The sequence below is a fragment of the Podarcis cretensis genome (genome assembly GCF_951804945.1).
Source record: "Podarcis cretensis genome assembly, chromosome: 7".
Taxonomy (NCBI): Eukaryota; Metazoa; Chordata; class Lepidosauria; order Squamata; family Lacertidae; genus Podarcis; species Podarcis cretensis.
Genome location: NC_137176.1, coordinates 14,995,898 through 15,022,169, shown reverse-complemented (window position 1 = coordinate 15,022,169; position 26,272 = coordinate 14,995,898). Strand labels below are relative to the sequence as shown.

The following is a 26,272-nucleotide window of genomic DNA, read 5'->3' as shown; positions in this document are numbered from 1 at the left end:
ACTGCCCTTCTTGTCCTGCGGGAGTCGAAGAGGAAGAGCCAGCCCTTGCCACTGGTTTTCAAATTCTCTTCCCTCAGGAAACCCTTTCCACGTCTCCTCAAGGGCTGAGGAATCAGGGCTTGGGTGTCTAGCACAGGATTCTTCAGCACACTCACAGGATTCTTCAGCGCCACAACTATGATGTAATAAATTGAGCAGAACGGAAGGAGGGAGGTGGGTCGGGGTACAAAATTTTGGGCTCTCACAGGCTGCCGTTGGAATTTGAAAGTCTGTCCCTAAAGGCAGGGTGGGCACAGGGTCTGTCAATTTGCATTTCTTAGTGCAGAAATTTGAGTGGTAGCTCGTGTTGCGTAACCTCCAGGTTACGGAATCTTTGGGTTACGGCCGCAGCAAACCCGGAAGTGTATACTTCCGGGTTTCACCGTGCGCGCATGTGCAGAAGGGCGCCTCCGGTTACAAAGTTTTCGAGATATGGCTGGGCCTCTGGAACAGATCCCGTTCGTAGCCGGAGGTACCACTGTATTGATCAGACATGTAGAGATATTTCCTATTCTAATTACAGTAGTACTTCGTTTTGCGACTGGGATCCGTTCCGGAGCCCCAGTCGCTGGCTGAAAAGGATGCTGGACAAAGCACCGCGTCTGCGCACATGGGCGGAGCAGTTTGCGCTTCTGCACATGCGGCAAACCCAGAAGTAACCCATTCCAGTACTTCCGGGTTTGCCACGGACGTTCGATGGAACAGGCGTTCGATGAAGCGGACGCTAGACGAGGTACCACTGTAATTCAAGAGGGTTCTGGAAGCTTCTCTGTGTGAAAGAAACAAGCAGAAGGTGCTTGATATTTGGGTTATTCCTTCAGAGAAGCTGAGTACAGCTGACTTAAACTGATTCTCTTATCCCTTTCTGTCAAGGTCATGCTGACTATAAAAGTAAGGCCAGAAGGAGCCTGTGTTTCACTTTCTCTTTCTATCTCTCTTGCTTCTGGTGTGGTGTTCTGTACATAGTATGCTTAGTGTTTAGGTTTTAGACTTATTATGTTATTGTAAGTTTAAGTTAAGTCTGCTACAACTGGATTTCTTATGGACAGTGCCAATCCTGAATGTGATGGATTTGTGACCATTATGCTACTTCAGTAGCAGTAAAGCTCTGCTGGATGAAATTAATCGCCTCTGGGAATCCTGCAGTGTGTTTAAGGTTTTACTCTGCTAACTACCGTATTTTTTGCTCTATAAGACTCACTTTTTCTCTCCTAAAAAGGGGAAATGTGTGTGCGTCTTATGGAGCGAATGCAGGCTGCGCAGCTATCCCAGAAGCGAGAACAACAAGAGGGATCACTGCTTTCATTGTGCAGCGATCCCTCTTGTTGTTCTGGCTTCTGAGATTCAGAATATTTTTTTTCTTCTTTTCCTCCTCTAAAAACTAGGTGTGTCTTATGGTCTGGTGCGTCTTACAGAGCGAAAAATACGGTATATGCTGGAATCTGCTCCGGATCAATGTTGAGGTTACCAGAGCATAGACAACAGTAGTTAGGCTATCCCTGTCCAGATAGGGATGCAGCTGGGCCACCAGCCGAAGCAGACAAAAGGCATTCGGTTGCGCGTTACAGAAGGAACGGCACAGAACACAACGCAGGGCTGCTCTTTCCAGGGAAAGCAACCTCTTACCTCAGCTGCTGTATCAGATCCTCGCCTTCCTTGATGACGTTCACCGTCACCTGAAGCGTGGTCTGCTGCTGCTGCCCAAACCTTTTGATCAGCTCCTGCACAGCCTCCACCGACTCCGCGTAGACATCGTCCAGCAGTTCCTTCTGCAGCTCTTCCAGCCACGTCCAGAGCTGCGGGAGGAAGAAGAAAAATCAGGAAAAAAAGAAGCCCCACAGGCTGCTTGAGGAAAACAAACCGGGAAACAAATTGGGTTTCCCAGCCCCCCTCCCTTTGCCATTTTCCTGCTGGCAGTTTACGGAAAATTGGTTGCGATGTGAATATAATGCTACTTAGCATTTATACAGCCCCCGAGTATTATTCAGTCTGTGCCGCAGATGGGAGAGGAGCGTTGGGGGGGGGGGACAGCGGCTCTCCTCCAGTCACCCAGCGAGTCTTCAGGAAAAGCCGAGATTTAAAACTGGAGACTCCTTGCTCACAGCTGGTAGAGCATAGTGGCTCCGAGTTTGAGCCAGATAAAGTCCCCAGTTCAAGTCTCACCTCGGTCTGAACACATTAGAGAGCTGCCTTAGGCAAGCCAGTGCTTTTCAATTCCAGTTCCCCACCCTCCACCTGCAACATTGAGATAGTGTTACTTATATTACTGTGTTTCTGAGGCTGTAAAGATTCTGAGCTGTTATTAATTAATTAAATTTGCATGCTGCCTTCGCTGAGAGAGCATGCCACCTGTTCGTAAAATCATGTAACCGAATACTTTGCAGAATACCCCCATCTATTTTCAGGAATCAAAGCTCCAGAAGCAATTTGAATTTAAAGCAATTTAAGATTCATTTCAGAGTTACTTCCCCTACCTCAGTGTTCAAGAGTTTAATATAAAGAATCTGAGAGCAGACACTTGTTCCATGTGGCTGTCTTGCACCCTGACTATTCTGACGTTGCAAAAGTGCTGCGCCATTTCTGGTTTCCCATTTGCATCTTTAACGTAAAGCAAAAGGGGAGCAATGTCCCCAAAAAAGCGGATTGGGAAACAGACTGCTTTGTGTTTGGCACAGCACTTTTTCTCTAAGTGCTAAAAACCCTTCTGATCGTACAGCTGTAAAATCACATGAGATTCGTTGCATGCGAGTGACACAAACACAGAAAATGTGGCAAGAAAAGCAAACAATAAATTTGTATTAGGTTTCTGCAGTGAAGTCTCATTTCCCAAGACTGCGAAAGCTTCAGACTCTTTAGGAACATGCCTGCTAATCCTCATCTAATGCCAATAAAGGCCTCTATTCTTCCAATCTAGTCTGGACTTCTGCAGAAAACCAGGAGGAAGACACTTGCACCAACGACATGGCTTTCTAAACTCTACAGGCAGTTTGACACAAAAAGTATTTGGACGCTCATTTCACAAGACACCGAGGAGTGTGGTGTACCAAGCACCACGAAAAAAATATTAAGGCACTTATGGGTCCATCGCTGAAATCTTCCACAAAGAGTTGACAGAGTTGATTTGTTCCCTGCGCTTTGGCACCGCTGCGCAAACACCTGGCCAGCGCTCGTTCCAGCTTTTCCCACTGGAGGAAAGGGGGTTATTTAAATGCACATTTGTACGGCTGACAGTCAAAACGTTATGAGCGCAGACACATGCAGACATTACTCAAAGCACCTTTTGAACAACCTCCCATCCCGACTTTGCATCACTCAGGGAATGTTGATAAGCGGCACTCTGGGAAATGGCCAAAGGTTTTCTGCCATTAATCCCTGCCCTGGGGTTTCCATCTAAGCAACTGTTGCTGTAAACAAGACTCCTTTTCCTACTCATCTTGCTCAAGACAGAGTCTCTCAGCTCCTAACTACAGGCACAAAGCAGAGCCAGACCCGTTGCAAGATGCTCAGTTCACGATCCATATGAGCACTGAAGCTGAAAGAATAACCACCCATGAAAGGTCAGGGTTTTTTCTTTGGGTTTTGGGTTTAAATCGGTTTGTGAGCCTGCTCGCAAAAAATGCTTTGAACTTTTGCCTCCAGGTTATAATTTTGGGCCACTGAGCATTCAACGAATATCAGTGTTAAGTAGTAGAAGAAGAAGAGTTTGGATTTGATATCCCGCTTTATCACTACCTGAAGGAGTCTCAAAGCGGCTAACATTCTCCTTTCCCTTCCTCCCCCACAACAAACACTGTGAGGTGAGTGGGGTTGAGAGACTTCAGAGAAGTGTGACTAGCCCAAGGTCACCCAGCAGCTGCATGTGGAGGAGCGGGGAATTGAACCCGGTTCACCAGATTACGAGTCCACCACTCTTAACCACTACACCACACTGGCTCTCCAGTTACTTGTGAAGTTAAGTTCACCTTCCACATCTGAGGCAAGGAATTAGGGGCCTGGTTGATATGAACACCGCAAGAAACACAAATCTGTGAACATTTGGGAATGGCACCCACTATTAATCTGGTTATTGCCAATGTGCAGGACTGGCCCACCCATGAGGCAGACTGAGGCAAGTGCCTCAGGCAGCAGAATCCAAGGGCCGTCTCTGCAGGAGAAGACGCAGCTACAGTGGCTTCCAGGTTCTGGCAAGACCTCAGCGAGAATCCTGTGAAATATCACGAAGTCCTCACACAGCCTTACTGAGGCGCTAGTACAATATTAAGTTGTGCTGAGCTGAGGTAAGGCGTGTGAACTCATTTGAGTAACTATAGTGGCAAGGAGAGGGTGGGTGGCACGCAAACAGGGTGGTACCTTCTCGTTTCGCCTCAGGCGGCAAAAACAGGATGGGCCACCCTCGCCCATCCTGTGGGAAGGTCCGTGAGAAGGTCCGTGTGCGATTCCCACTTGCACGTGCAAATGGATTCCATTGATAATATCCAAGGTTGGTGCAGAGAAATCACCGTCTCCTCCAATAAGCGAGGTACAAAGTGCCATCTTTCCCAATGACACCACAGGGTGCCATCACTTTTCTTGCAACACAAGAAAACCATCCTACAGTCATACCTTGGGATAAATATGCTTCAGGATAAGTATTTTCGGGTTGCGCTCTGCTGCGACCTGGAAGTAACGGAGCGCGTTACTTCCGGGTTTCGCTGCTCGCACATGCGCAGACGGCCAAAATGACGTCACACGCACGCGTGGAAGCAGCGAAATGCGCCCCGCGCACATGCAGACGCGTCTTATGTTCTGTTCAGGATGCGAACTGGGCTCCAGAACAGATCCCGTTCGCATCCCGAAGTACCACTGTATTGCAATCAAGCAGGAAGAACAATGCCACACATAGTTAACTCAAACCCAGTTCACACGCCTTACCTCAGCTCAGCACAACTTAATATGCACAGAATCCTAGAATTGTAGAGTTGGAAGGGACCCTGAGGGTCATCTAGGCCAACCCCCTGCAACACAGGAATCTCAACTAAAGCATCCATGACAGGTGGCTACCCAGCCTCTACCTGAAAACCTCCAAAGAAGGAGGTTTCCACCACCTTCTAAGTGAGTCTGCTCCATGTCAAATAGCTCCCACCATCAGAAAGCTCTTCCTGATGCGCGTTCAGAATCTCCCCTCCTGCAACTTGAATCCATCTGTTCAGGTCCTACCCTATGGAGCAGGAGAAAACAAGCTTGCTCTATCTTCCATGTGACAGCCCTTAAGATATTTGAAGATGGTTATCATATCCTCCTCCCAGGCTCCTGCCTGGTTGCTTATTTATCAACCACACCTGTATCCCATTTCTCTTCCATAAAGCTCAAAGCAGCATTGGGTTGTCCCCTACTGCCAACGATCACCTTGATGGTTAGGTTGAGACAGACAAATTGGTCCCAGATCCCCTTGTGGACTTGATGGCTGAACTGAGATTCAAACCAAAGCTTCCCTGATCCACCTCCAATATACTCATTCTGGTTATCACAGGGGTTGCTAAAAACAGCACCAGGAATTCACATTAAATTACAGCTGCACTGTTGGTAGGTTAGATAGAATATTTCCTTAACACACCATGGAATATTGCCATAACTAAGACAAGGAATAGATGCGGAGAAATTGGAGGGGGCAGGTTTGAAGCCAGGGTATTATTCCTCTGCACTGGGGGGAAGCTAGGCACCATTCCAATACATCTGCGCTGGCTTCCCAACGTTTATGAATCACATCTAATTGTATCCTCCATCAAAGCACCTTCCGATTTTTACTCAAGTAGTACATCTTAAGGCTTTATTTAAGATCCTTCTGGCAGGTGACCTTCATCACGGCACGAGCTCCTTTCAATCAATGCCTTCTTGCCAGAATTAGTTGCAAGCCCTTTCAGAACCAAGGAACAACTTATGTCTTAGAACAAACACTAACAAATATGGACATAGGCAGACATCTACTTTTAGTTGCCACTGAAACCCAGCTTTTCTCTCCCAAGTCTGCAGGAAGGCAGGGACACATCTATGTACAGTGGTACCTCCGGTTACAAACTTAATTAATTCCGGAGATCCGTTCTTAAGCAGAAACCGCTCGTAACATGAGGTGCGCTTTCGCTAATGGTGCCTCCCGCTGCCTCCGCTCATGTCCCAGGGCAAAGTTCACAACCAGGAGACCTACCTCCGGGTTAGAGGAGCTTGTAACCCGAAGCGTTCGCAAGGAGGACAGTACGTAACACGAGGTTCCACTGTACACACATGCTGCAAATACAGCATAAATGGACATCGTAAAATAAAATTCAACTGAACATTTACTCCCCTACAAACAACGGAGAAACCTTCCCACCTCAAAGTGGAGATTGCCATTAGCGAATAATGGAAATATAGACAACGCTTTCTGGGGCAAACAAATCGAGCAATGCTACACCGAGATCATAAAAGCCATTCTGATTCAGAGCCAAGCTTGCTGTTTGCGTGTTACATCCAGAGTAGGGGTGAGAACACGACAGACAGGAAGTTGCTATGTAATGAGGTAAGAGAAAGTAGCTTCAAGTGCCAAGGGGAAGCATTTGAACTTCGAAAATGGCCTAATTTGTTGCTCAGAGGCACAAGAGAGCAATGGGAACAGCACAAGAGAGCAATGGGAACAATGATTTTGTTCCTGGAAAAAGGGAAACTACATTTTTCTCCGTACAGTAAACCTTATGATTAAGGCTGCTGAGAACAACTGACTTTGGAGTTTAAGAAGACAGAGGGAGATTTTCACTTATGTGGGGGCCAGCTCTGCTATTAGGAAGAGTGAGGCAGCTGCCACATGCTTTGCCTTGCGCCTCCAAAACTAGCCTGCTCTCCTAGGTACAGCGGTGGGGGGGGGGATGTTTTTCTGTCACCAACAATGAAGTAACATTCAACTGTCAGTCCAGTTGACTTCTGCACATGGAATGAGGGATTTCTTGGCCTTCACCTCAGGCAAAAAGAAAATGCATTGGGTCAGCCCTGCACTGAAGATTCATACTCTATGCAGAAGATGAGCAGATATATGCTACAAGCTTAATGGCATGGCTTCAAACTGCCTCAAGCAATTGTAGGTTTTATGAGCTTGCTGAGAACGGTTTTCTTCCTTAAAATATCTTCAGGCCGCTTTTCGGAGTGAATGCCCACACCAAGAAGCTGACAAATACATAATGGATAAAACAAAACACAAGCGCTAAGAGCCTGAGTGCTTCTGACAACGAGCTGAAAATCCTGGTCAGGCAGGAATTGTGAAAAGCGCCAGGCCCTTCCTCGGCTGAGAGCCTTCGCTTCTTCCTGACACACTTGTTATCAGAGATCAGAACTGTGGAAGCAGATTCAGAACCTGGCTTCAAATCTCAGTTAAAAGGTAACCCTGGTTAAGGGTGGCAAAAGATATTGGGAGCCAGCGGAGGGAAACGATTGCAGTTCCACCACTCCCAATCTTCTACTGCGTGATCAGTTTGTTCATTTTTAACTGTTGATGGTTTTTAGGTTGCATATTTGTCGTATTTTGCACCGTCTCAACTTTGTCCAGGCCGCCCTGTGTACTTTTGCAGAAATGTGGGATATAATTTCATAATAAATAAAAATAACGAGTCCCCTAGCTCCGGGAAATATAACTTAGGCCCAGGGAAAGCATTAGCTTGCCAAAGCGCACAGTCAGAAGAGGAGGTCCGCCAGTTTGCAAGGACTCCATCAAATCTGAAGTCATCCTTGCCCAAACCAGTTTGAAACTGGCCTACATTAAACTACGGTCCCAGAACTATCATTGACGTATACATTTTGCTGCTCACTTACCTCTTTAACATGAGTGTGAAAAGACACGGACATGTCCAAGAGAATCTTGCGTTGCTCTACACGCCGAACGAAATCTTGAATCCGGTCTTCCAACTGGTGTGCCGCCTGATAAATCTCTTCAGGATCACACTCTCCTGTCTGCGCCAGCTGCTCAGCTGCTTCTAGCAACTTGTCTGCATTGGTGTATGTATTCTACAGAAAAACCAGGGCGAGGGTTATTGCAAAAGGGAAATTTCTGCAGGGATTTACTGTATTTTCCCATCTATAAGACGCCCCCATGTATATTTGGGGGGACTCTGATTTAAGAAAATGGTGGGAGAAGTATCCGTGTATAAGTCCGTGTATAAGATGCCCCCAATTTTTTGACATTATTTTTTAGGGGGGAAACCTAGTCTTATACACGGAAAAATATGCTAATCTCTACCATAATATAACAACACATCCATAGGAAGAGATTCCCCCAAGTTTTCCAAAAAAAACCAACAACCCACAAGCACCTGATCCACTGAAATCCGTCATTTTCATAGCTAACTTTGTTCAGTTCCTCTAAATTTTTGTATCCAATGCATGGCACAGCCGTTCAACATTCAGAGGGCTCCTGGTTGCTGTTTCTATTTTTTATTCCACCCTGCTTGTTTTTATATTTTTTATTTATACTTTTTAATATTGATAGAGTTTTATTCGGCTAACATTTTTATATTGCAACTTTAGGGATTGTAATCTATTACAGTCGTGCCTTGGTTTTCGAACAGCTTAGTTCTTGAACGTTTCGGCTCCCGAATGCCACAAACCCGGAAGCGACTTTTCCTGTTTGCGAACGATTTTTGGAAGCCGAATGTCCAATGGGGTTTCCGTGGCTTCCAATTGGCTGTAGGAGCTTCCTGCAGCCAATCAGAAGCCGCACTTTGGTTTCTGAACATTTTGGAAGTCGAACGGACTTCCGGAACGGATTCCGTTTGACTTCCAAGGTACGACTGTATTGTGAATTGTTAGTGTTTGCAATGTTGTGAGCTGCCTTGGGAGGGTCAGCTCTGACAGGCGGCCTAGCAATTTGGAAAACAAATCTCTGTCATGAACACAAGACACAGACCAGGAGCACAGAACTTAGAACCCACTGACAAGAGCTATTCCAAACTGATGAGATGCCAATGACAAGTAATCCTAGATGAATAGTTCTTCCACACCGCCACCATGAACATCAAGAATGAAAGAAAGGAACTCCAGAACTGGCCGAATTCCTTTAAAATCATGGTCAGCTGCAACTTCTTGGTTTGAGGTGCAGTGGCTGGGGAGCCACGATGTACCGGCAGCTCAAAAAGTTCACAATGTGAATGCCATGCTGGTTCAGACAATGAATCATAGTATCACCCAGCTCTGCGGACTGCTGCTCTTTGCACGATATATCAGCCAAAATTCCAAACTATTCCATTCCCCCCCCCCCCAAGGCTTGCAGTGCATTATTTTACAAGCTAAATTTCGACATGCTAAAATGAAGATCTCATGGGTGAGTCCTACCTGTGCCACTTCTTCGAAGTCTTCATGGCGTTTCTGCAGTGCCCTGGCTCGATGCAACGATTTACCAACCCCTGTGTGTTTGCTAAGGAAAGCTTCTCCATGGTTTTCAATCCAATCCAGCACCTGCAAGAAAACATCAGCACGAAGGAATCCCAATTACATGCTCACAACGCGGCTCAAATGGCATCTACTGCTGCTGTAACGATCAGGGCAGATCAATTTAACCACAATCAAGTTCCAGGTTTATCTAAATTCCTTCCCCTCAAAATATCCCAAAAGACCAGGACAGGCAACATTTTGTGTATATAGATCTATATCCAAATCCAAATAAAAGCCAAGTAAAAATCAAATTAAAGCGTAGTGATTATTAAAACTCCCAACTCAGATTAATCTGCACATTAAAAAAAACCTGCTGCATAGAGGCTACATTAAAAACGATCCGCAAAGTGGTTGTCCACCATACAGATTTGTGGCAATTCTCTGGCTAAAGTCTGCAGTGACGTCAAAAAATAATAATCTCAAAACTCTACAGTGAGTCAACTGGCCATGCACGAAGCTGCTGCAGACATGGACTCGGTATAATTCGGCAGCTGTATCGTGCGCACTGGACCTCAGACTGTCAAGTCTCCAAAGGGAGAGATACTCTTTGGAGGGTTTGAGAACCAAGCAAGAAAAATATTTCCTATGGGGTTAGGTGTCGCCTGAGCTGCTGAATCCAATGTTCTGGGCTGCCATTTCTATACCCCCCACCCGGCACAGCCATAGTCTAAAACATCTGCAGGGCATGAGGTTGGCAATGGCTGATTTTTCCTAAGCTGCTTTGGGAGGATCTATGATCCTGAAAGCCAATATAAAAGGAACTTCAATCAATCAATCAATCAATCAATCAATCAAATGTACTTTCCATAACTGAAAATCCCCCAAACATGCCAGGATTCTCAATTACATAGAATCATAGAGCTGTAGAGTTGGAAGGGACCCAAGGGACATCTAGTCCAACCCCTTGCAATGCAGGAATCTCAGCTAAAGCATCCATGACAGATGGCCATCTAACCTCTGCTTGAAAACCTCCAAGGAAGGAGAGACCACAAACTCCCGGGGGAGACTGTTCTGCTGCTGAACAGCTCTTACTGTCAGAAAGTTCTTCCTGACATTTAGTGGGAATCTCCTTGCTTGTAACTTGAAGCCATGGGTTCAAGTTCTACCCTCCAGAGCAGGAGAAAACAAGCTGTGTCCTCTTTCAGGTGATGGCCCTTGAGATATTTGAAGATGGCTATCTTCTCTCAGCCTCCTCTTTTCCAGGCTAAACATACCCAGCTCCTTCAACCGTTCCACATAAGGCTTGGTTTCCTTTATCATCTTGCTTGCCCTCCTCTGCACACGTTCCAGCTTGTCAACATCCTTCTTAAACTGTGGTGCCCAGAATTGGACAGAGCATTCCAGGTGTGGCCTGACCAAGGCACATAGATGCTGCACAGAGTGAGAGCTGGATCTTTGTGAAGCAGCAAAAAGGCAATGGCACCATCGAGTACTAACTGCATAAATGCTAATTCATATAAAATGTCCATATTATTCCTAAGAGATCTCATAGTTTGTTGTTGTGGCCACCTACACTACATTCTACTGATATGATGCACTAATTGCCGTTCGAAACGTACACACAGTTTGTATACAGTGATGGTAAGGTGTAACAGGCCTTGCCAACAAATATCTCATGTGAACTAAATGTGCACTTTTACAACATTCCCCAGAATCCTTTGCACACTCCCAGGTCTATATGCAAGGCCTGCTTGGCAGACAAGTTCATACAAAGCGTTCCCTGTAGGCGTCACATTTGAAAACCAGTGAAATTAAGTAGAACTGTATCTTATCCTGAGATGTTGCTTTGCATGTCTAACCATCAGATGCAAGGCTTTAATTGTCTCATCGGGCAAGAACTCTGCTTTCAATACACATCGGGCCCCAAAGTTTTTACTAATCAGAATCTACTCAGCAGCTAAACATTCTGGGATCTGAAGCCAACAGACACATCACAATGCTATTGCAATTAAGATGGTAACAAAAGCAAGATGTTCCCCTACTCCACAAATTCTCTACAGATGCATCATACTGGCAGGCTCCAGTGCAACTGAAGAGCTCTTCCTTAAAAGCAAAGTTTAATTCAAGCCCGTCCAAGTAATATTTTCAGGAATTGCATGTAATGTTGAGAGCCAACTTCCACCCTGGAGTCTGCAAACACAGCGAAGCCTCATTCATCAGACATTCCGCTTCTGCTTATATTAGTCAGAGATATTATACAGCCTTCGGGCAAACATTCATTCTACAGATTCTTCCCTGGTTGACTATAGCAAAAGCCTTGAGCATTAGCCAGAAGTTCAACCATTGTTCAAATTAGAGGAAAAAAGAGAGCACTGCAGGTCTGCGAAGAAGGAAGAATGAAGAACAAAGGAAGCAGTTCTGCGCAAAGGAAGAAAGAATGTCTTTCAAACACTGCACTATAATTTTGAATTGAGCGTGCGGTTTTCTATGACGATTCAAAAAGACTAGTGCAAATGTAAATAAAGTACCTGGTCTCTTCACCATGGTTAAGAGGTCAGGAGTGTATGGAAGAGCCATGCAGAAATTCTCCTCATACAGAAATTCCCACTGGCGTTTTAAATCATTGTTAAGGCTGCTGTTGGCGTTCTGACTAACCCTGGTTCTTTCTTAACCAGAATTTCCTAACCAGTCAACATCGTTAAGATATTAGGAGTAGGTCTCCCTGGTATGCCCCAAAATCCTTCCATCTAAGAATTATTCATTGCTTCAAAAGAAACAGATGTAGTTTTTATGAGTGTGTATATATCCTTGCTATGAGCATTTTCAGCAGCTTCCTGAATAGCTATTGGAACTTATATTTAGTTTTCTAAGCCGCATTCGCTCTCCAACAACATGGAGCCGGATGACATCATTTGCTTAGGGACCAGGCAGCAGAAAAACCCATTGTGAAATGAAGCTTTTTCATCACGTACAATTTTAAGCTTCAACTATTTTGTATACTGTTTCATGGTTTTTTTTTACTTTACAGGTCCCTGGCTGTAGGATGAAAAGATACGGTGCTTGAAAGCTAGATCTGGAAGAACTTACCATTTCTGCTAAATCCTACATGCTGAGAAGATGCAACCTATTTGCAGTCGGTGAGAATGTAGCGCAAACTTGATTAAAATTTGGTGAGCTATCAGGCCAGATAAAAATTGCTCAAGTAGTGGTGTGTGTGTGTGTGTGTGTGTGTGTGTGTGTGTGTGTGTAAGGAGGATATGAAACTCGCACACCTAGGGAATTCATGTAGGGTAGACATGGGAGCAGAAAGTGGCAAAACATTACAACAGATGACGCTTTTGCCCAAACAGTGAAATCACTCTGGGTCTCTGCATTCCTCGGGAGGTCAATTTTTGATGGATTCAAAGCCACCCTAATTCATCTGATAGTCACTGATGCAGATGACAGGCAACCGCTGCTTTCAACAAACTGGTATGTGCAGATCAAACGATATGACAGCAGTGCCACTTTCAAAATTACACCTGTCAATTTGGTGACAAAATAAAACCATTTCCTTTCCTCCTCTCCCCCCCCCCTTTTCATCCACCACTAGGAAATGCAGGTGTGAATGTGGGAGACGCTATTTGTCAGGGAAGAGATACAGCATAGCCTCCTGATGTAAATGAAAGCCAGTGAGGCTTGGGGAGGGAACAAGGAAAGGAGGCCATTTCAGGTTAGTGGGTCACCTTGGTCATTTTTATAATTGTCAGAGGCTGCATGGCGCCAACAAATGATCTTGGGGAATAGGTCCCTAAAGGGATCTTTTGAAGCTGCCTGACAAGCATGATAGGGGCTTCCCCCCCATACTCCACCGAGAGCCCTAGACATGCATCACTTACTTTGAAGAGGCTGGAAGGTCCTGGGAGATTGGCTGGTAAGGACGACGTAGTGACAGGTTTTCAAAGTCCTGCTTCTTCCTCTGTCAGTCCAGCTCTGGTGGCTGACGCTCAAGTCTTTTACTTAACAGTCAAACATGCCCTGTCCATGCCATCTTCCTATTTATTCCACTAACTTGCGTTGAGAGGTAGAGAGTTTCTACTGCCACCACATCACCAAAAGCAAACAGAGGTGTGTTTCTGCATGTGATCTCCCCCTTCACCCAAATGCAAGATACCTGGCTAGGCTTTTCTTTCGTCACCTGGCCGGGAATCAACTGTCACCTCACTGAAAGTTTAAGTTCAGTCCTTTAATATGCACCCTCCGTTTGGAAGTCTCCCAGTTTCCTTCAACTGAGCGTGCTTGGAATTTTCCGCACAAAATTTAGTTACTTGCTCTGAGAAAGGTTGGGGAGAGGAAGAAAGCAAGGCCTTCTGTGGAAGCCAAGGTGTACACTTGTTCTTTGTTTTTACAATTTCCATTAAATATAAACCAAATCTGCCTTCATCATACATGCCTTGCCGCTGTATCTGCACACAACTCAGAAAGTATAGTATTCACGTGCATGTTCTGTAATATGAAAGTACAATGAAGATGCACAAGATTCTGAGGTTGAATTGAAACACTCAGCCAGAATCGGCCGCCATTTTCTTTTCTGCACTAATGGCTTACTGTATAGAGAGTGCCAAATATCCCCATCCATCAACAGTGTGCAGTAATATTCTCTCTTCTCAGCTGGAAATTTAATATTTGTTCTCGGCCTTGGTTTTCAATTTTAGCTTAGTTTTCAATAAACTGTCAATAATCATTTTAGGTAAAAAGTAAAGGACCCCTGGGCAATTAAGTCCAGTCAAAGGCGACTATGGGGTTGTGGCGCTTATCTCGCTTTCAGGCCAAGGGAGCCAGCATTTGTCCACAGACAGTTTGCTGGGTCATGTGTCCAGCATGACTAAACCACTTCTGGTGCAACAAGACACCGTGATGGAAACCAGAGCGCACAGAAACACCGTTTACCTTCCTACCACAGCGGTACCTATTTATATACTTGCACTGGTGTGCTTTCGAACTGCTAGGTTGGCAGGAGCTGAGACAGAGCAACGGAAACTCACCCCATCGCGGGGATTCGAACCACCGGCCTTCTGATCGGCAAGGCCAAGAGGCTCAGTGGTTTAGACCACAGTGCCACCCACGCCCCCAATAATCATTTTAATTGCATCTAGCACCCTTGGCTAACTGAAAGGGCTGAGAACTCTAATTTCCCCCAAATTCTCTTCTTTTCTTAGTCAAAGGCAACGTATAGGAAACGGGTGGTTGTGTAAAAAATAAAAATAAAAACCCCTTGCAAGCATCTGCAACAGAACATCTCCCGACCCTGGGAGCCACGAACTGACCTGCTGAACATCCTGTTGGAAGACGCACAGCTGCAGCCGCTGATGCAGGCGGACCTTTCGATGCTGCCAGATGTTCTCCAGCTGCCTCTGGTGATGCAGCACTTCGTGAATAACATCTAGGGCATGGTGCACCGCCTTGGAGTAGTTCGCGGAAGCGGTTAAGGAGTCTGAACTTCCAGGTGTCAAAGGCCGTTGCAGCTTGTCGAGCAGCGACTTCCCGTCTTGGCTCACCTGTTCAGCGAGACAAGAATTTAAGAGCTCACCTGCAGGCTATGCAAATTTCCAGGATGGGGCACTAGAATTTCACAGTCGCTTACCCATCTAACGATGAAGGAGAATATCTCCACCTCAAGCACAGGAAGCATGGCGTTACTTATTATGGATGGAATTAAAAGGCAACTATGTTCAAAGGAGGGGAGCACAGCTTTTCTCTTTCAGCCACAGTCCCATTCGCTACAATAAATTCTTCTTCCGGAGCAGGGGTGGAGAGACCTGTGACCCAACCCTCCAGGTGATGCCGAACTACAACTCCCGACGATGAGAGTTGTAGTCCAACAATGTCTGGATGATGATGATGATGATGATGATGATGATAATATCATCATCTTAGGACCCACTCTATTTTTATGACTGTAAGTTGTCTAAATGTTGGGTTTTAAAGCATTGTAATCCTGCTTGGGCCCTTAGGGTGAAGGGCAGGTAATATATTAAATAATAATAGTAATAACCAGCAGTCCTGTAATAGTAATAACAGGCAGCCTTGTTTAGGGAAGTTTTTAATGTTCTATGTTTTATCGTTTTTTTAATATTCTGTTGGAAACCGCCCAGAGTGGCTGGGGAAACCCAGCTAGATGGGCAGGGTATGTATGTATGTATGTATGTATGTATGTATGTATGTATGTATAAACTAATAAATAAATAATCATAGTTGTTGTTACCACAACCGGTTCCCCATTCCTGCTCTCAAAGATCCCCCAAGCTGCAGGGGGTTGTGGGGAGGGAGAGAGGCAGAAGGACACACACAGAAACAAGGAAGGTCTGTGGAGTATGGGGTGGGGCACTGGGTTGTTTTTATTATGTATTTTGTGTTTTTATTTTGTGATTTTATGTTGTAACCACCCTGAAACCGGTGGGTATAGGGAGGTATACAAATTTAACTAGCAGCAACAACATATGGTCTCTTGAGTACAGTTGTATAAAAGCAGGCACCATTAAAAACCCAGAGCTTTTCAAACACAAATAGCTTTGTCACCTTACTTTTGCTGAATTTTTTTTTAAAAAAAATAACTGCAGGATTTCCCCCCCTCCTTTACGGAACGCGAAATATGGTTATCATCTTATAGCGTTCATCTTACAAATGATTCCATAGACATTTTTTAATAACTTGTTAAAAGGTAATGGTCATATTTAATTATCTCATCTACTATTGAAGCGGATCCAAAAGTAGAGGGGTGGGTGTGGATACAGTGGAAGAGTCAGGCCCTTTCTAAGACTCCTATTCCACTCACAATTCCCAGAGTTCCCTGGGAAGAGGGACCGATTGTTGAACCACTCTGGAAATTGTAGCTCTGTGAGAGGAACAGGCCGCTCCTAACAACTCTCAGGGCCCTAAAAAAACACTACAGTTCCCATGATTCTTTGGGGGAAGCCAAAATTGTTCAAAGTCATGCAATAACAGTGTTTTAAATCTACAGTGCAGAAGGGGCCTTAGTTTCAATAAGTCAATACTTTACATTCAATACATAATATTTAAGTCTGAGGAGCAACAGACAGGCTGCGGTTTAGATGCAGCATCACACAATAGTGGGAAAGTGCCATCGTTGTCAAATAAATTTATTCAGCCAGTTGTTAGCTGTCATCAGATAGCTACACATTAGGCCAAGTGCAACAAGTATTTCAGTGTGTTCCAGCTGTTGTATTATCGCTGAACTTTAGCATTAAATGGTAAAACCTCCAAATTGTCTTCGTATGGTTAGAAGACAATTGGTTCTGACAAGTGCCACCCATACGAAGCACCACCGAAGCAGCTTCCTTTCTGCAAAATGAACCTGTATACGACAGGCGACCAAGCAAGCAGATGAGAAACAGCACACAAAAAGTAGAGAGGGGGCACAAAAATGAGGCCTTCTAGCTGACGAACACCTCCCAAAAACAGAAGTTGCTACAGGCACCTGGAGGCTTTTGACTACGTGGTGGGTTTTTAAGGCCTGGGCGTTAAGAAATATTTGGCAATGAATGTCAAGAATCAAGATTGCCTCTCTCTGAATTTTGAAGCCATACAAGAACTGAGTCTGCTCGAAACCGATTTCATTGAAAAGTTTTATCGGCATCTAGCTTGACTAACTGAATGCATTTTGCTTAGCTAAGAATTCCAGTCTCACCAGGCTGAGTGCTTGCAGTGGCTTTGTCTGAAGAATGGAAAGTCTTCAGTAAACCTGGTTCCTTTGTCCATCTATCTTCAAATAACAGCCAAATATGAAGTATGACAGTGGTGGCAGCAGTAATTTTTCACTCAGTGATCAATCTGATGCTTGAGTGAACACATCTTTTAGTTACAATTTATTAAAGTTTATTGAACACAAGGAAAAAAACATGGTTGCCTTAATCTTCATAGCTCCTTTTTACATTATGTAGAAATGGGGTCTAATTTCTTTCTCGCTTCACGCCAATGACAATAACCGACTCTGTACCCTGACTGTACAAGCTTGCTTACTTCCCTCCCTCTTGAAACACATTCTAACAGATTAAAGAATTGGTTTTTCAACACAATGTTAGTATCTCTTGGGAGTTTTTGTTTTTAATTGGGGGAAAATCCTCCCAAATTAACATGACTGAAAGAGCAATGTCAAATAGCTGTTTAATACTGAGAGAAATTACAGCCTATTACTGGATAATAGCACTAAAAACTGTAGCTAGGTGATATAAATGTCTGAATGTTCGTGCACAATAAAAAAAGGTGTTAAGATACAGTGAACTGTAGTCAAGAACAGGGGTAGGCAACCTAAGGCTGGAGGCCGGATGCAGCCCAATCGCCTTCTCAATCCTGCCCGCGGACGGTCTGGGAATCAGCGTGTTTATACATGAGTAGAATGTGTCCTTTTATTTAAAATGCATCTCTGGGTTATTTGTGAGGCTTAGGAATTTGTTCATCCCTCTCCCCGTATAGTCCGCCCCACCACATGGTCTGAGGGACGGTAGACTCGCCCCCTGCTGAAAAATGTTGCTGACCCCGGTCCAGAATATCTGGAGGACACCAAGGAATGGCATGGGGATTCTCCCATGTTTAATTTTATTTTTTACATCGTCAGCCATCATAATTGACTCCTGCCTGCTGAAATGATATACAGTGGTACCTCGAGTTACATACGCTTCAGGTTACACACTCCGCTAACCCAGAAATAGTGCTTCAGGTTAAGAACTTTGCTTCAGGATAAGAACAGAAATCGGGCTCTGGCGGCGCAGCAGCAGTGGGAGGCCCCATTAGCTAAAGTGGTGCTTCAGGTTAAGAACAGTTTCAGGTTAAGTACGGACCTCCGGAACAAATTAAGTACTTAACCTGAGGTACCACTGTAGCCTGATTTGTGTGGGACGGCCAATTCAAAGTTTCACACCAGGGCTAATCGATGTCCTGTTAGCAGTAGGGAAACTGATAAAGAGTGCTGAGTCGGGTATTTGCGTATATCTGGAGCTCTTGCCCCTCTCAGATACAGAGGGAAAGTGTGCCTGATATTAATGAGGATAGTTAAGGTATGCCAGGGTTCACTAGCACCTGTGCATTTGTCAAAGCCTTCTCTCTCTTGGTTCATCTACTCTTGAAGGGAGCTAAATGATCAAGGGCATACTCAGAGTGCCAGCTCAATTAAACACCTTGGTAGCACCTTTTTGCCCCCAATTACGCACAATGCGCTACCCCTTCCTAAGTTCAAGCCCATAGCAGCTGATGTGTGTATTAAGGGGAGGACTCTGTCCAAACTGCTTTTGCTGTAGACACACAGAGAGATGGGATTAAAAAGCCCTTTGCCTGGGCCTGGGCTTGTGTAGGTGTGAATGAGTGGGCAGAGCTTACATTTCTGGCCTTTCTGCCAATGCCAAGTTGAAAAACAGTGTCCCCAATACAGGTTAGCTGCTAACCAGCCCATATGGCAACAAGTCGACACCACCATATTTCAGAAATATCCTGGGTTTTCGTTTGAAAACATTTTTAGAGACTTGACGCCTCCCACCTTTCACAAGACTCTCACTTTATTATTTTAAAGATGCTGCATGTGATATTTATCCAGCTAAAAAGAACAGCGTATCTGTTTTGCTTTTAAATATAAATCTAGCAGCCAGCAGAGGTGATGCACAATTAGTACAGATTTTATTTCGCTCCTTCATCTCTGCATTAAAAGGAACTGCAGTAAAATAATGGCGGCTTCGGAAGTGAAAACTTTCCCTTCTAAGTGACTTTGCCTTAACGGTAAACTGATCAGCAGTCGCTTGCATCTCTTAAGTGTTCTTCATCTGTCTTGTACACAGATGCCGCCATTTTGCATTCGGCACTGAAGTTCCAAGGATGGTAGAAATGTCGGGTCCACTACTATAATTGGTTCATGGCTCTTGCCTCTGGCTCTCTAAGACCACCCTCTCTATTTGTGATTGGGGAAAATTGGATTGCCATACCTTGTGTGACTCAGTGCATCTGGAAAATCCCCTTTCCCTATGAACGGCCAGATTCAAATTCACCTATCGCCTCAGATAGCCCTTCCCCCTCAGGAATCTAAGTCTTGAATTATTTGTCCCCAAGAGACCACATTGTTCAGTCCTCATGAGGGAAGATCGTTCCAACCCCAATCATCCTTGTAAACCTGAAGAAGCATCTCCAACCCAGTCGTTCAGTCCGGACACTGAGATCCAGCTCTGAGGGTTTTCTGGTTCCCTCACTGCAAGAAGCGAGATCCAAGTAAATCAGGCAGAGGGCCTTCTTGGTAGTGGCACCTGCCCTGTAGAACGCCCTCCCATTAGATAAATAACTATACAACTTTAAAAAGGCGTCTAAAGCCAGCCCTGTCCAGGGAAGTTTTTAATGTTTGACGTTTTATTACGTTTTTATATCTGTTAGAAGCTGCCCATAGTGGCTGGGGCAACCCAGTCAGATGAGTCGGGTACAAATAATAAAATTATCATTCTTATTATCGCCCTTCCATTGCCTCTCGAATCCTGCTCCCTCACCTCATCTCTCTTTGTTGTTGTTTTTTGCATTAGTCAGGAACCTTAAAAGGACACAAAGCTACATACTCTCCTTGAGGAAACTTTTATTCTTTTGTAACTGTATTGGGTAGGTTCTTAAGAAACCTCATTACTTACTCGGGGCAACAACTTGTCAAAGTTGGCCCACGGGGGACATAAGGTTTCCACACTCTTGCCCTAGAGCATCTTCCTGCTGTGAAAGCTTACTACAGAGAGCTGCTTCTTGGACGCCAACTGCTGCAAACCCCCACATATAGCCAATGGCACACAGCACATTTATGTACTGAAGTTATAGCAAAGCGGTGATTTCATCTCTGGCACTGGGGGTGAAGGAACAGAAACTGGTTCACCCAAAAGGCTGGGATTTTGAAGGCCAGGTTCAAATAAGTAGTTCTGGTAGGAGCCACTACAATGGTTCTCACAAAAGCAGTGGGGTTTTCTCCCCTCTTTTGCCACCCCAACTTGCTCTAGGGCGTTGGGAGGACCCCCAGAACATAACATAGGGCAGGGTGAGGTCAATAGGAAATGCTTGTATTGAGGGAACGTATGTTTATTCAGTGCAGGCTTCCTCAAACTGGCCCCTCCAGATGTTTTGAGACTACAATTCCCATCATCCCTGACCACTGGTCCTGCTAGCGAGGGATCATGGGAGTTGTAGGCCAAAAAACATCTGGAGGGCCGAGGTTGAGGAAGCCTGATTTAGTGCAACACTGAATTCCTCCCTGCGTCTCCATCATTTGACTCCAGTAGAGAAAAAGTGGCCACGGGGCTCATTTAAGGTGTTGGCTGCCTCTTCTAGAGGGGGGGAAATGACTTCAGTTTGTATCAACATGCACTATTAGAAGAATGTCCTTTTTCCTCTCTGCCAAGATAGCTCCGAGTCAAAGGTGCAGCGTTCATATTTCAGCTACAGATGGCAACGACTGACTGAGCAAAACGAGGGATTATTTTGGGTGCGCCTTCAGATGCCAATTCTCTCCCTACTCTTCAAAGCCTCCAGGAGTTCTGGGATCGGGAGCAGATTGCCAACTCCCACCTAACTCCCTTTGCTGCATGCAGATAGTAATGTGAGAGGTCACATTACTAACTCGCAAGAAGCAAGGACTAAGACAAAATTAAGAAGAGGCAGGAAATGGGCTGGGGTTGAGGAAGGCCAATGCCCACCTTCCTTCAGGTTTAGGTGCATTTTTTGCTTTTGGAGAACAGGTAGAGTCATGATGGACCGCTATCCCACAAGAATGTGAGATGTCACATTTGTATTTACCAACAATCTGATTGACTCTTGATAAACAGAAACTGCTCTTCTGCTCTGGATCTCTTGGGTATAAGGGTGGATGTTGTACACACAGTATTTCTGGTTTTTCACAGGTTTGTTTGTTTAATATAATGGTTGGAGAATAGAAGCACAGAAAATACTTGTTTTAGTGTTCCTGCCCACACACTGAAGTTAATCGAAAGACAGGCAAGATGGATACTGAAAGAAATTGACGGGAACATTTCAACCTCAAAGGATACGCAAGTGAGGTTAGATCTATGCCTCCTCTGGCCAGTATACAGAACAAGGCCAATACTTTACTAAAACAAGTCTTCAAGGTTATCACTGTCAAACTATATTGAGGGACACTAATAAGCTGACGGGTGTCTGAAGTTGGTAAAGAGGATCAGGGACACTTCACAACTACCCGATTCATGAACAAAACTATCATTCTACTTGCCTCTCCTCAGGCTTCCACAGCAATTACTGTGAAGATTTAGGAAAAAGCAGTTGGGTGTGGAGGGAAGAGAAAAATGCAAAGAATGTTCTGTAGTCAAGAGCTAGAGAAGAAAAAGCACAGAATGGAAAGCTTTCCAAGTGTAAAGGTAGAGCACACTGTAAGGGGCGGCAGGGGGTAGGGGACTGAAGGCTGCCAGGAAGACTGAAAAGACTTACATTTCCCCAAAAGATCAATTGATTCTCCTACAGACCATCCTAGGTGTGAAGCTCAGCAGCAGAAGCTGTCCTCATATCTCCACCAACCTGAGAAGTTCAAGGAGGGGCAGCCCAGAAGGAGGCTTCTTTCAGGTATCCCCCAAATTGTGAAATTTATTGCCTACAGAGGTTCATTTAGCATCACATCATTCTGCTTTCTTCATATCTCTTTACCCTTGCCTTTGACAGCTGAAAAGTATTTGTGACCCACCTGGAAACCGGAAATTAACCTGATACCCATTGTGGATGGTTGCTTGGTTTTATTTTAAATAGTACTGTTTTCGTTGCTTCTATCTGCCCTGGGACCTTATGGTGAAGAGTGGGAAACTATCTATCTATCTATCTATCTATCTATCTATCTATCTATCTATCTATCTATCTATTTACTTACTTACTTACTTACTTACTTACTTATTTACTTACTTACTTACTTACTTACTTACTTACTTACTTACTTACAAACAACAGCAACATCCCCTAGCAAGGAAGGGAACCTGGGTAAAAACTGAGTGCACCCATCACCTCAACAAATGCGGTGAAATTCACAGGTCAGCTGTTTTATTGATCTAACAATATATCTAACAGCTATAGCACCTCCTCCCCGCCAAGATAACGTGAAACAAAGCCAGCATTTGTTGTGAGGCCCAAACCAAATGATCAAATCAATGCTGCATCCATGAGGCAACAAGTCAAATTAATTAATGGCATTATGCTTGCACACAGCCCACAGAAAAACAGCATGAAATGTCCCTAGTAGTATTCAGCCCTTAGGGCCTTTCACACAGAAGCAAATCTGGCTTTGCTACAGATGCACTCTCAACAGGGAGCTGCAGCCAATCCCAGCTCCTTCCCAAATCAGCAAATTCGTATCGCACACGTTTGCAAACTGTATGCCTGACATTTGCACTGCACAGTTGAAACTGTGCACTTAAAGCATCTTTGCGTACACGTAAAAAGCTTAAACATTTCCAGAAGAAAAACGGGGTTAATCTGTCGTAGCAAAAGCAGCAGAATACTTTCCAACGTAAGGTTACCAGACGACAGTCCCCAGATTTACAAATCAGTCCCCATACAAAATCCACTGAAGTTGAAAAGTGTCCCCGGATTCCTTGAAAAAAATCTGGTAACCTTACTCCAACACGTTTGTATTTATTATTAATATCATGAGTCTATTTGCATGCTGATAGAACCATGTTTGTGTTAAATACCGTATTTTTGCACCATAACACTCACTTTTTTCCTCCTAGAAAGTAAGGGGAAATGTCTGTGCGTGTTATGGAGCGAATGCCTGCGGGTGGCGGGGGGGATCTGCTACAGTCGTGAGCAGAGGATCCATGGTTCCCCTTCCTTCCCTCCTCCGTGGTTACAAAGCATGGATCCACATGGATTCTCAGGATTTTTGCATTGGGCTACTCCAAACTCACTGTCAGATCACATGTCTGTGGCCACAGCATGAAGCACAAAAATCATATATCCACTATTTCGTTTAGAATATTTTTTTTCTTGTTTTCCTCCTCTAAAAACTACGTGCGTGTTATGGTCTGGTGCGTGTTATAGAGCGAAAAATACGGTATGTATTCTATAGATGACCTCCTTTGTAACATTTTATTTCGAAATCTTTTAATATTTTAGTTTCCTGTTCATTATGATGCTTTGAACCTGTATGCTTCATATTTTACTTTCTTCAGTAAAGTTTAATTCTGGATCATTTTGTTGATGTTTTAATGTGCTGTAAACCGCTTTGAGATTTTTCTTAAAAATATAAAATGATAATGATAATGACAGAACCATGCTCAATGCAGCACAGTGACATGCGGAATAAAAGTTAACAACATTTCAAGAAAATGAATCAACAGTTGCAAAACAGGAAACGACGTTAACAAAAACCCACTCTTAATATCAACCAAGAGCAAACCAGTATTTTATGCTAATGAAGGCTAAAACAATACCTAACAATAAAATACAGAACACCCAAGCAGCAACAAAAACAAAGGCCCCTCCAGGAAAGGGAGTGGGGCACAAGCTTTTGCAAACTAGACCCCTTTTCATCAGTTGAACCAACTGTTATCCTCAATTGGAAATACAGGTGGCAACCATTTTGCATACATCCAATTGACCTGTGACTGACGTGTGGGTCCTTTTGGACCCGGAAAAGGGCAGCGAGAGGGCAGAACAGGGGCATAAGGGGGCAGGCTTATGCTCGCCCCGCCAACGCATGCGGGGGCCAGGAATGGAACCCCCACACAAAATGGTCACTGACTGCATATACAGTGGTACCTCAGGTTACATACGCTTCAGGTTACAGACTCTGCTAACCCAGAAATAGTACCTCGGGTTAAGAACTGTGCTTCAGGATGAGAACAGAAATTGTGCTCCGGCGGCGCGGCAGGCCCCATTAGCTAAAGTGGTACCTCAGGTTAAGAACAGTTTCAGGTTAAGAACGGACCTCCGGAATGAATTAAGTTCTTAACCCGAGGTACCACTGTACAAGAGAAGTAAACAGCGGACATATTACTTCTCCTCTGCCCCGAGTACCTCTGTTTTCATGTGTGTGTGTGTCGTCGACTGAAGATAACACTACATGTATCTAATGAAGGAGTCGCCAGTCCCTACAAGCTTATGCCTTTATAACTGTTATTATAACTGCTGCTTTTCGGTGCTAAAAAGTGAAATGTGCGAAGCAGTCCTTGCATCAGATTAAGTCCCACAAACAATCCACTTAAAGATAGGGGCAGCGGTGTTACCTACCTCAGAATATGCCAGAGTAATGTGCTCATATATTCCTTGGTGATGATGGATGGAGTCCTCCAAGTCCTGAAGTTCTGAGGGGAGATCTACCTCTCCACAGGCCTTGCACCAGGAATCCACGTTACTCATGTACTGGAAGGAAAGAAAATCCTAGTTATTTGCACCAGAATGTAAACTGAGAGATTGCATTAGGCTTCGTGCATAACATGAGACAAACAAGGGTGAATCAAGGAGCAAACTAGCCCTCCTGAAGGCAAGCTTTTTATCCGCCTGCCTTTAAAACCCTGCGCTCTTCTATCCAGAAAACGCTCAAGTCTATGAGGAATAGCAGGAATGCCTTAGGAACCTCTTCGGCTAGCTACTAGCATGAATTCAGATTCGTTTCTGCCCTTGCTTAATCCAGATCAAAGAATAGGATGCCTTCAGAAAAAAAGAAGTAAGAAGAATTACACGTTTATTTTGCTATCCTCTGCAACAGAGAGACAGTTGTAAAAGAAGGGTGGGGGGGACATCGCTTGAGTAAAATGAGAGCTCTTTTGTTAAGCTGTGGAGGGGCTTGGGAGAGGAAACAAACACATATGGAAGCACTAAAACAATCCGAAGCCAAACCTCAATTGACATGCGAAACAGGACAGTTCTAAATGCGTCCAAAAATCTTTAAAGGGTTCAGCTGCAATTTCTGGCAGCAGAAAATCCTGTCGGATCAGGCAGCCCGATCATCCTCACTGTTAACACGCTCCCTAACATACAGAGTCATGGTGTTAGCTTATAATTCGTAGCCTGTTTTCCTGTGGCGAAAGCACTACAATTAAGCACACAGCAAAACGATGCATTAATAAGGCTAATTCAATTAGTCCCAGACTCCGCCTACATGTTCTATTTTTATTTCTCCTCTAGTTTACACAGAGGAGAACACTGAAAGAAAATAGAAAGTCTCTCCCTCTTAATCAATTGGGCACTCATGCCACAACGACCAGGCGCACTTGGGGGACCGTAGACGCATTGTCCAATAGCAAGTTGGCTGCAAGCAATTCACCCTTTTTGTTCTGAAATTACGCAATGCAAACTTTTGCTTGTGAAACAGAAGCATGCTCAAACTGGCATTAGTACTATAAGGCAAGCACTATAACGCAAACTGGGAATGAGAAAGAAGGCTGGATGTCATGGGTAGGCAAACTAAGGCCCAGGGGCCGGATCCGGCCCAATCGACTTCTAAATCTGGCCCATGCACGGTCTGGGAATCAGCATGTTTCTACATGAGTAGAATGTGTGCTTTTATTTAAAATGTATCTCTGGGTTATTTGTGGGGCATAGGAAGTCGTTCATTTCCCCCAAAAAAGTATAGTCCGGCCCCCCATAAGGTCTGAGGGACAGTGGACCGGCCCCCTGCTGAAAAAGTTTGCTGACCCCTGCTGTATGCAGACCATCATATGCATCCCTTATAGGCCTAAGTGGCATGCATTCCTGTCACCCAAATTCCTTATGGTGTTATTTTAATCTCATAGGATCTACTAAAAAGCAGCAGCAGTAGCCAGGGAATCATGGCCCAGAACTGGGAAGCAAACCAGATCCTAAAACCCTCAACTATCTCCAGCAGAAGGAGGGGAAACTGACT

General features: G+C 44.6%; 1 protein-coding gene across 8 annotated transcripts in view; it reads right to left on the bottom strand.

The window, feature by feature from the left end:
• The window catches only part of TRIO (trio Rho guanine nucleotide exchange factor), a 259,894-nt gene that overhangs the window by 137,965 nt on the left and 95,657 nt on the right, over nucleotides 1-26,272 (bottom strand). For all 8 annotated transcript variants that reach the window (XM_079984877.1, XM_079984883.1, XM_079984882.1 and 5 more), the window contains exons 8-12: nucleotides 24,658-24,789; nucleotides 14,712-14,942; nucleotides 9,367-9,489; nucleotides 7,852-8,043; nucleotides 1,666-1,835 (exon numbers count right to left, since the gene is read on the bottom strand). In XM_079984877.1, coding sequence (XP_079841003.1) covers nucleotides 1,666-1,835; nucleotides 7,852-8,043; nucleotides 9,367-9,489; nucleotides 14,712-14,942; nucleotides 24,658-24,789 — 848 coding nt within the window. The remainder of the gene's footprint in view (nucleotides 1-1,665; nucleotides 1,836-7,851; nucleotides 8,044-9,366; nucleotides 9,490-14,711; nucleotides 14,943-24,657; nucleotides 24,790-26,272) is intronic.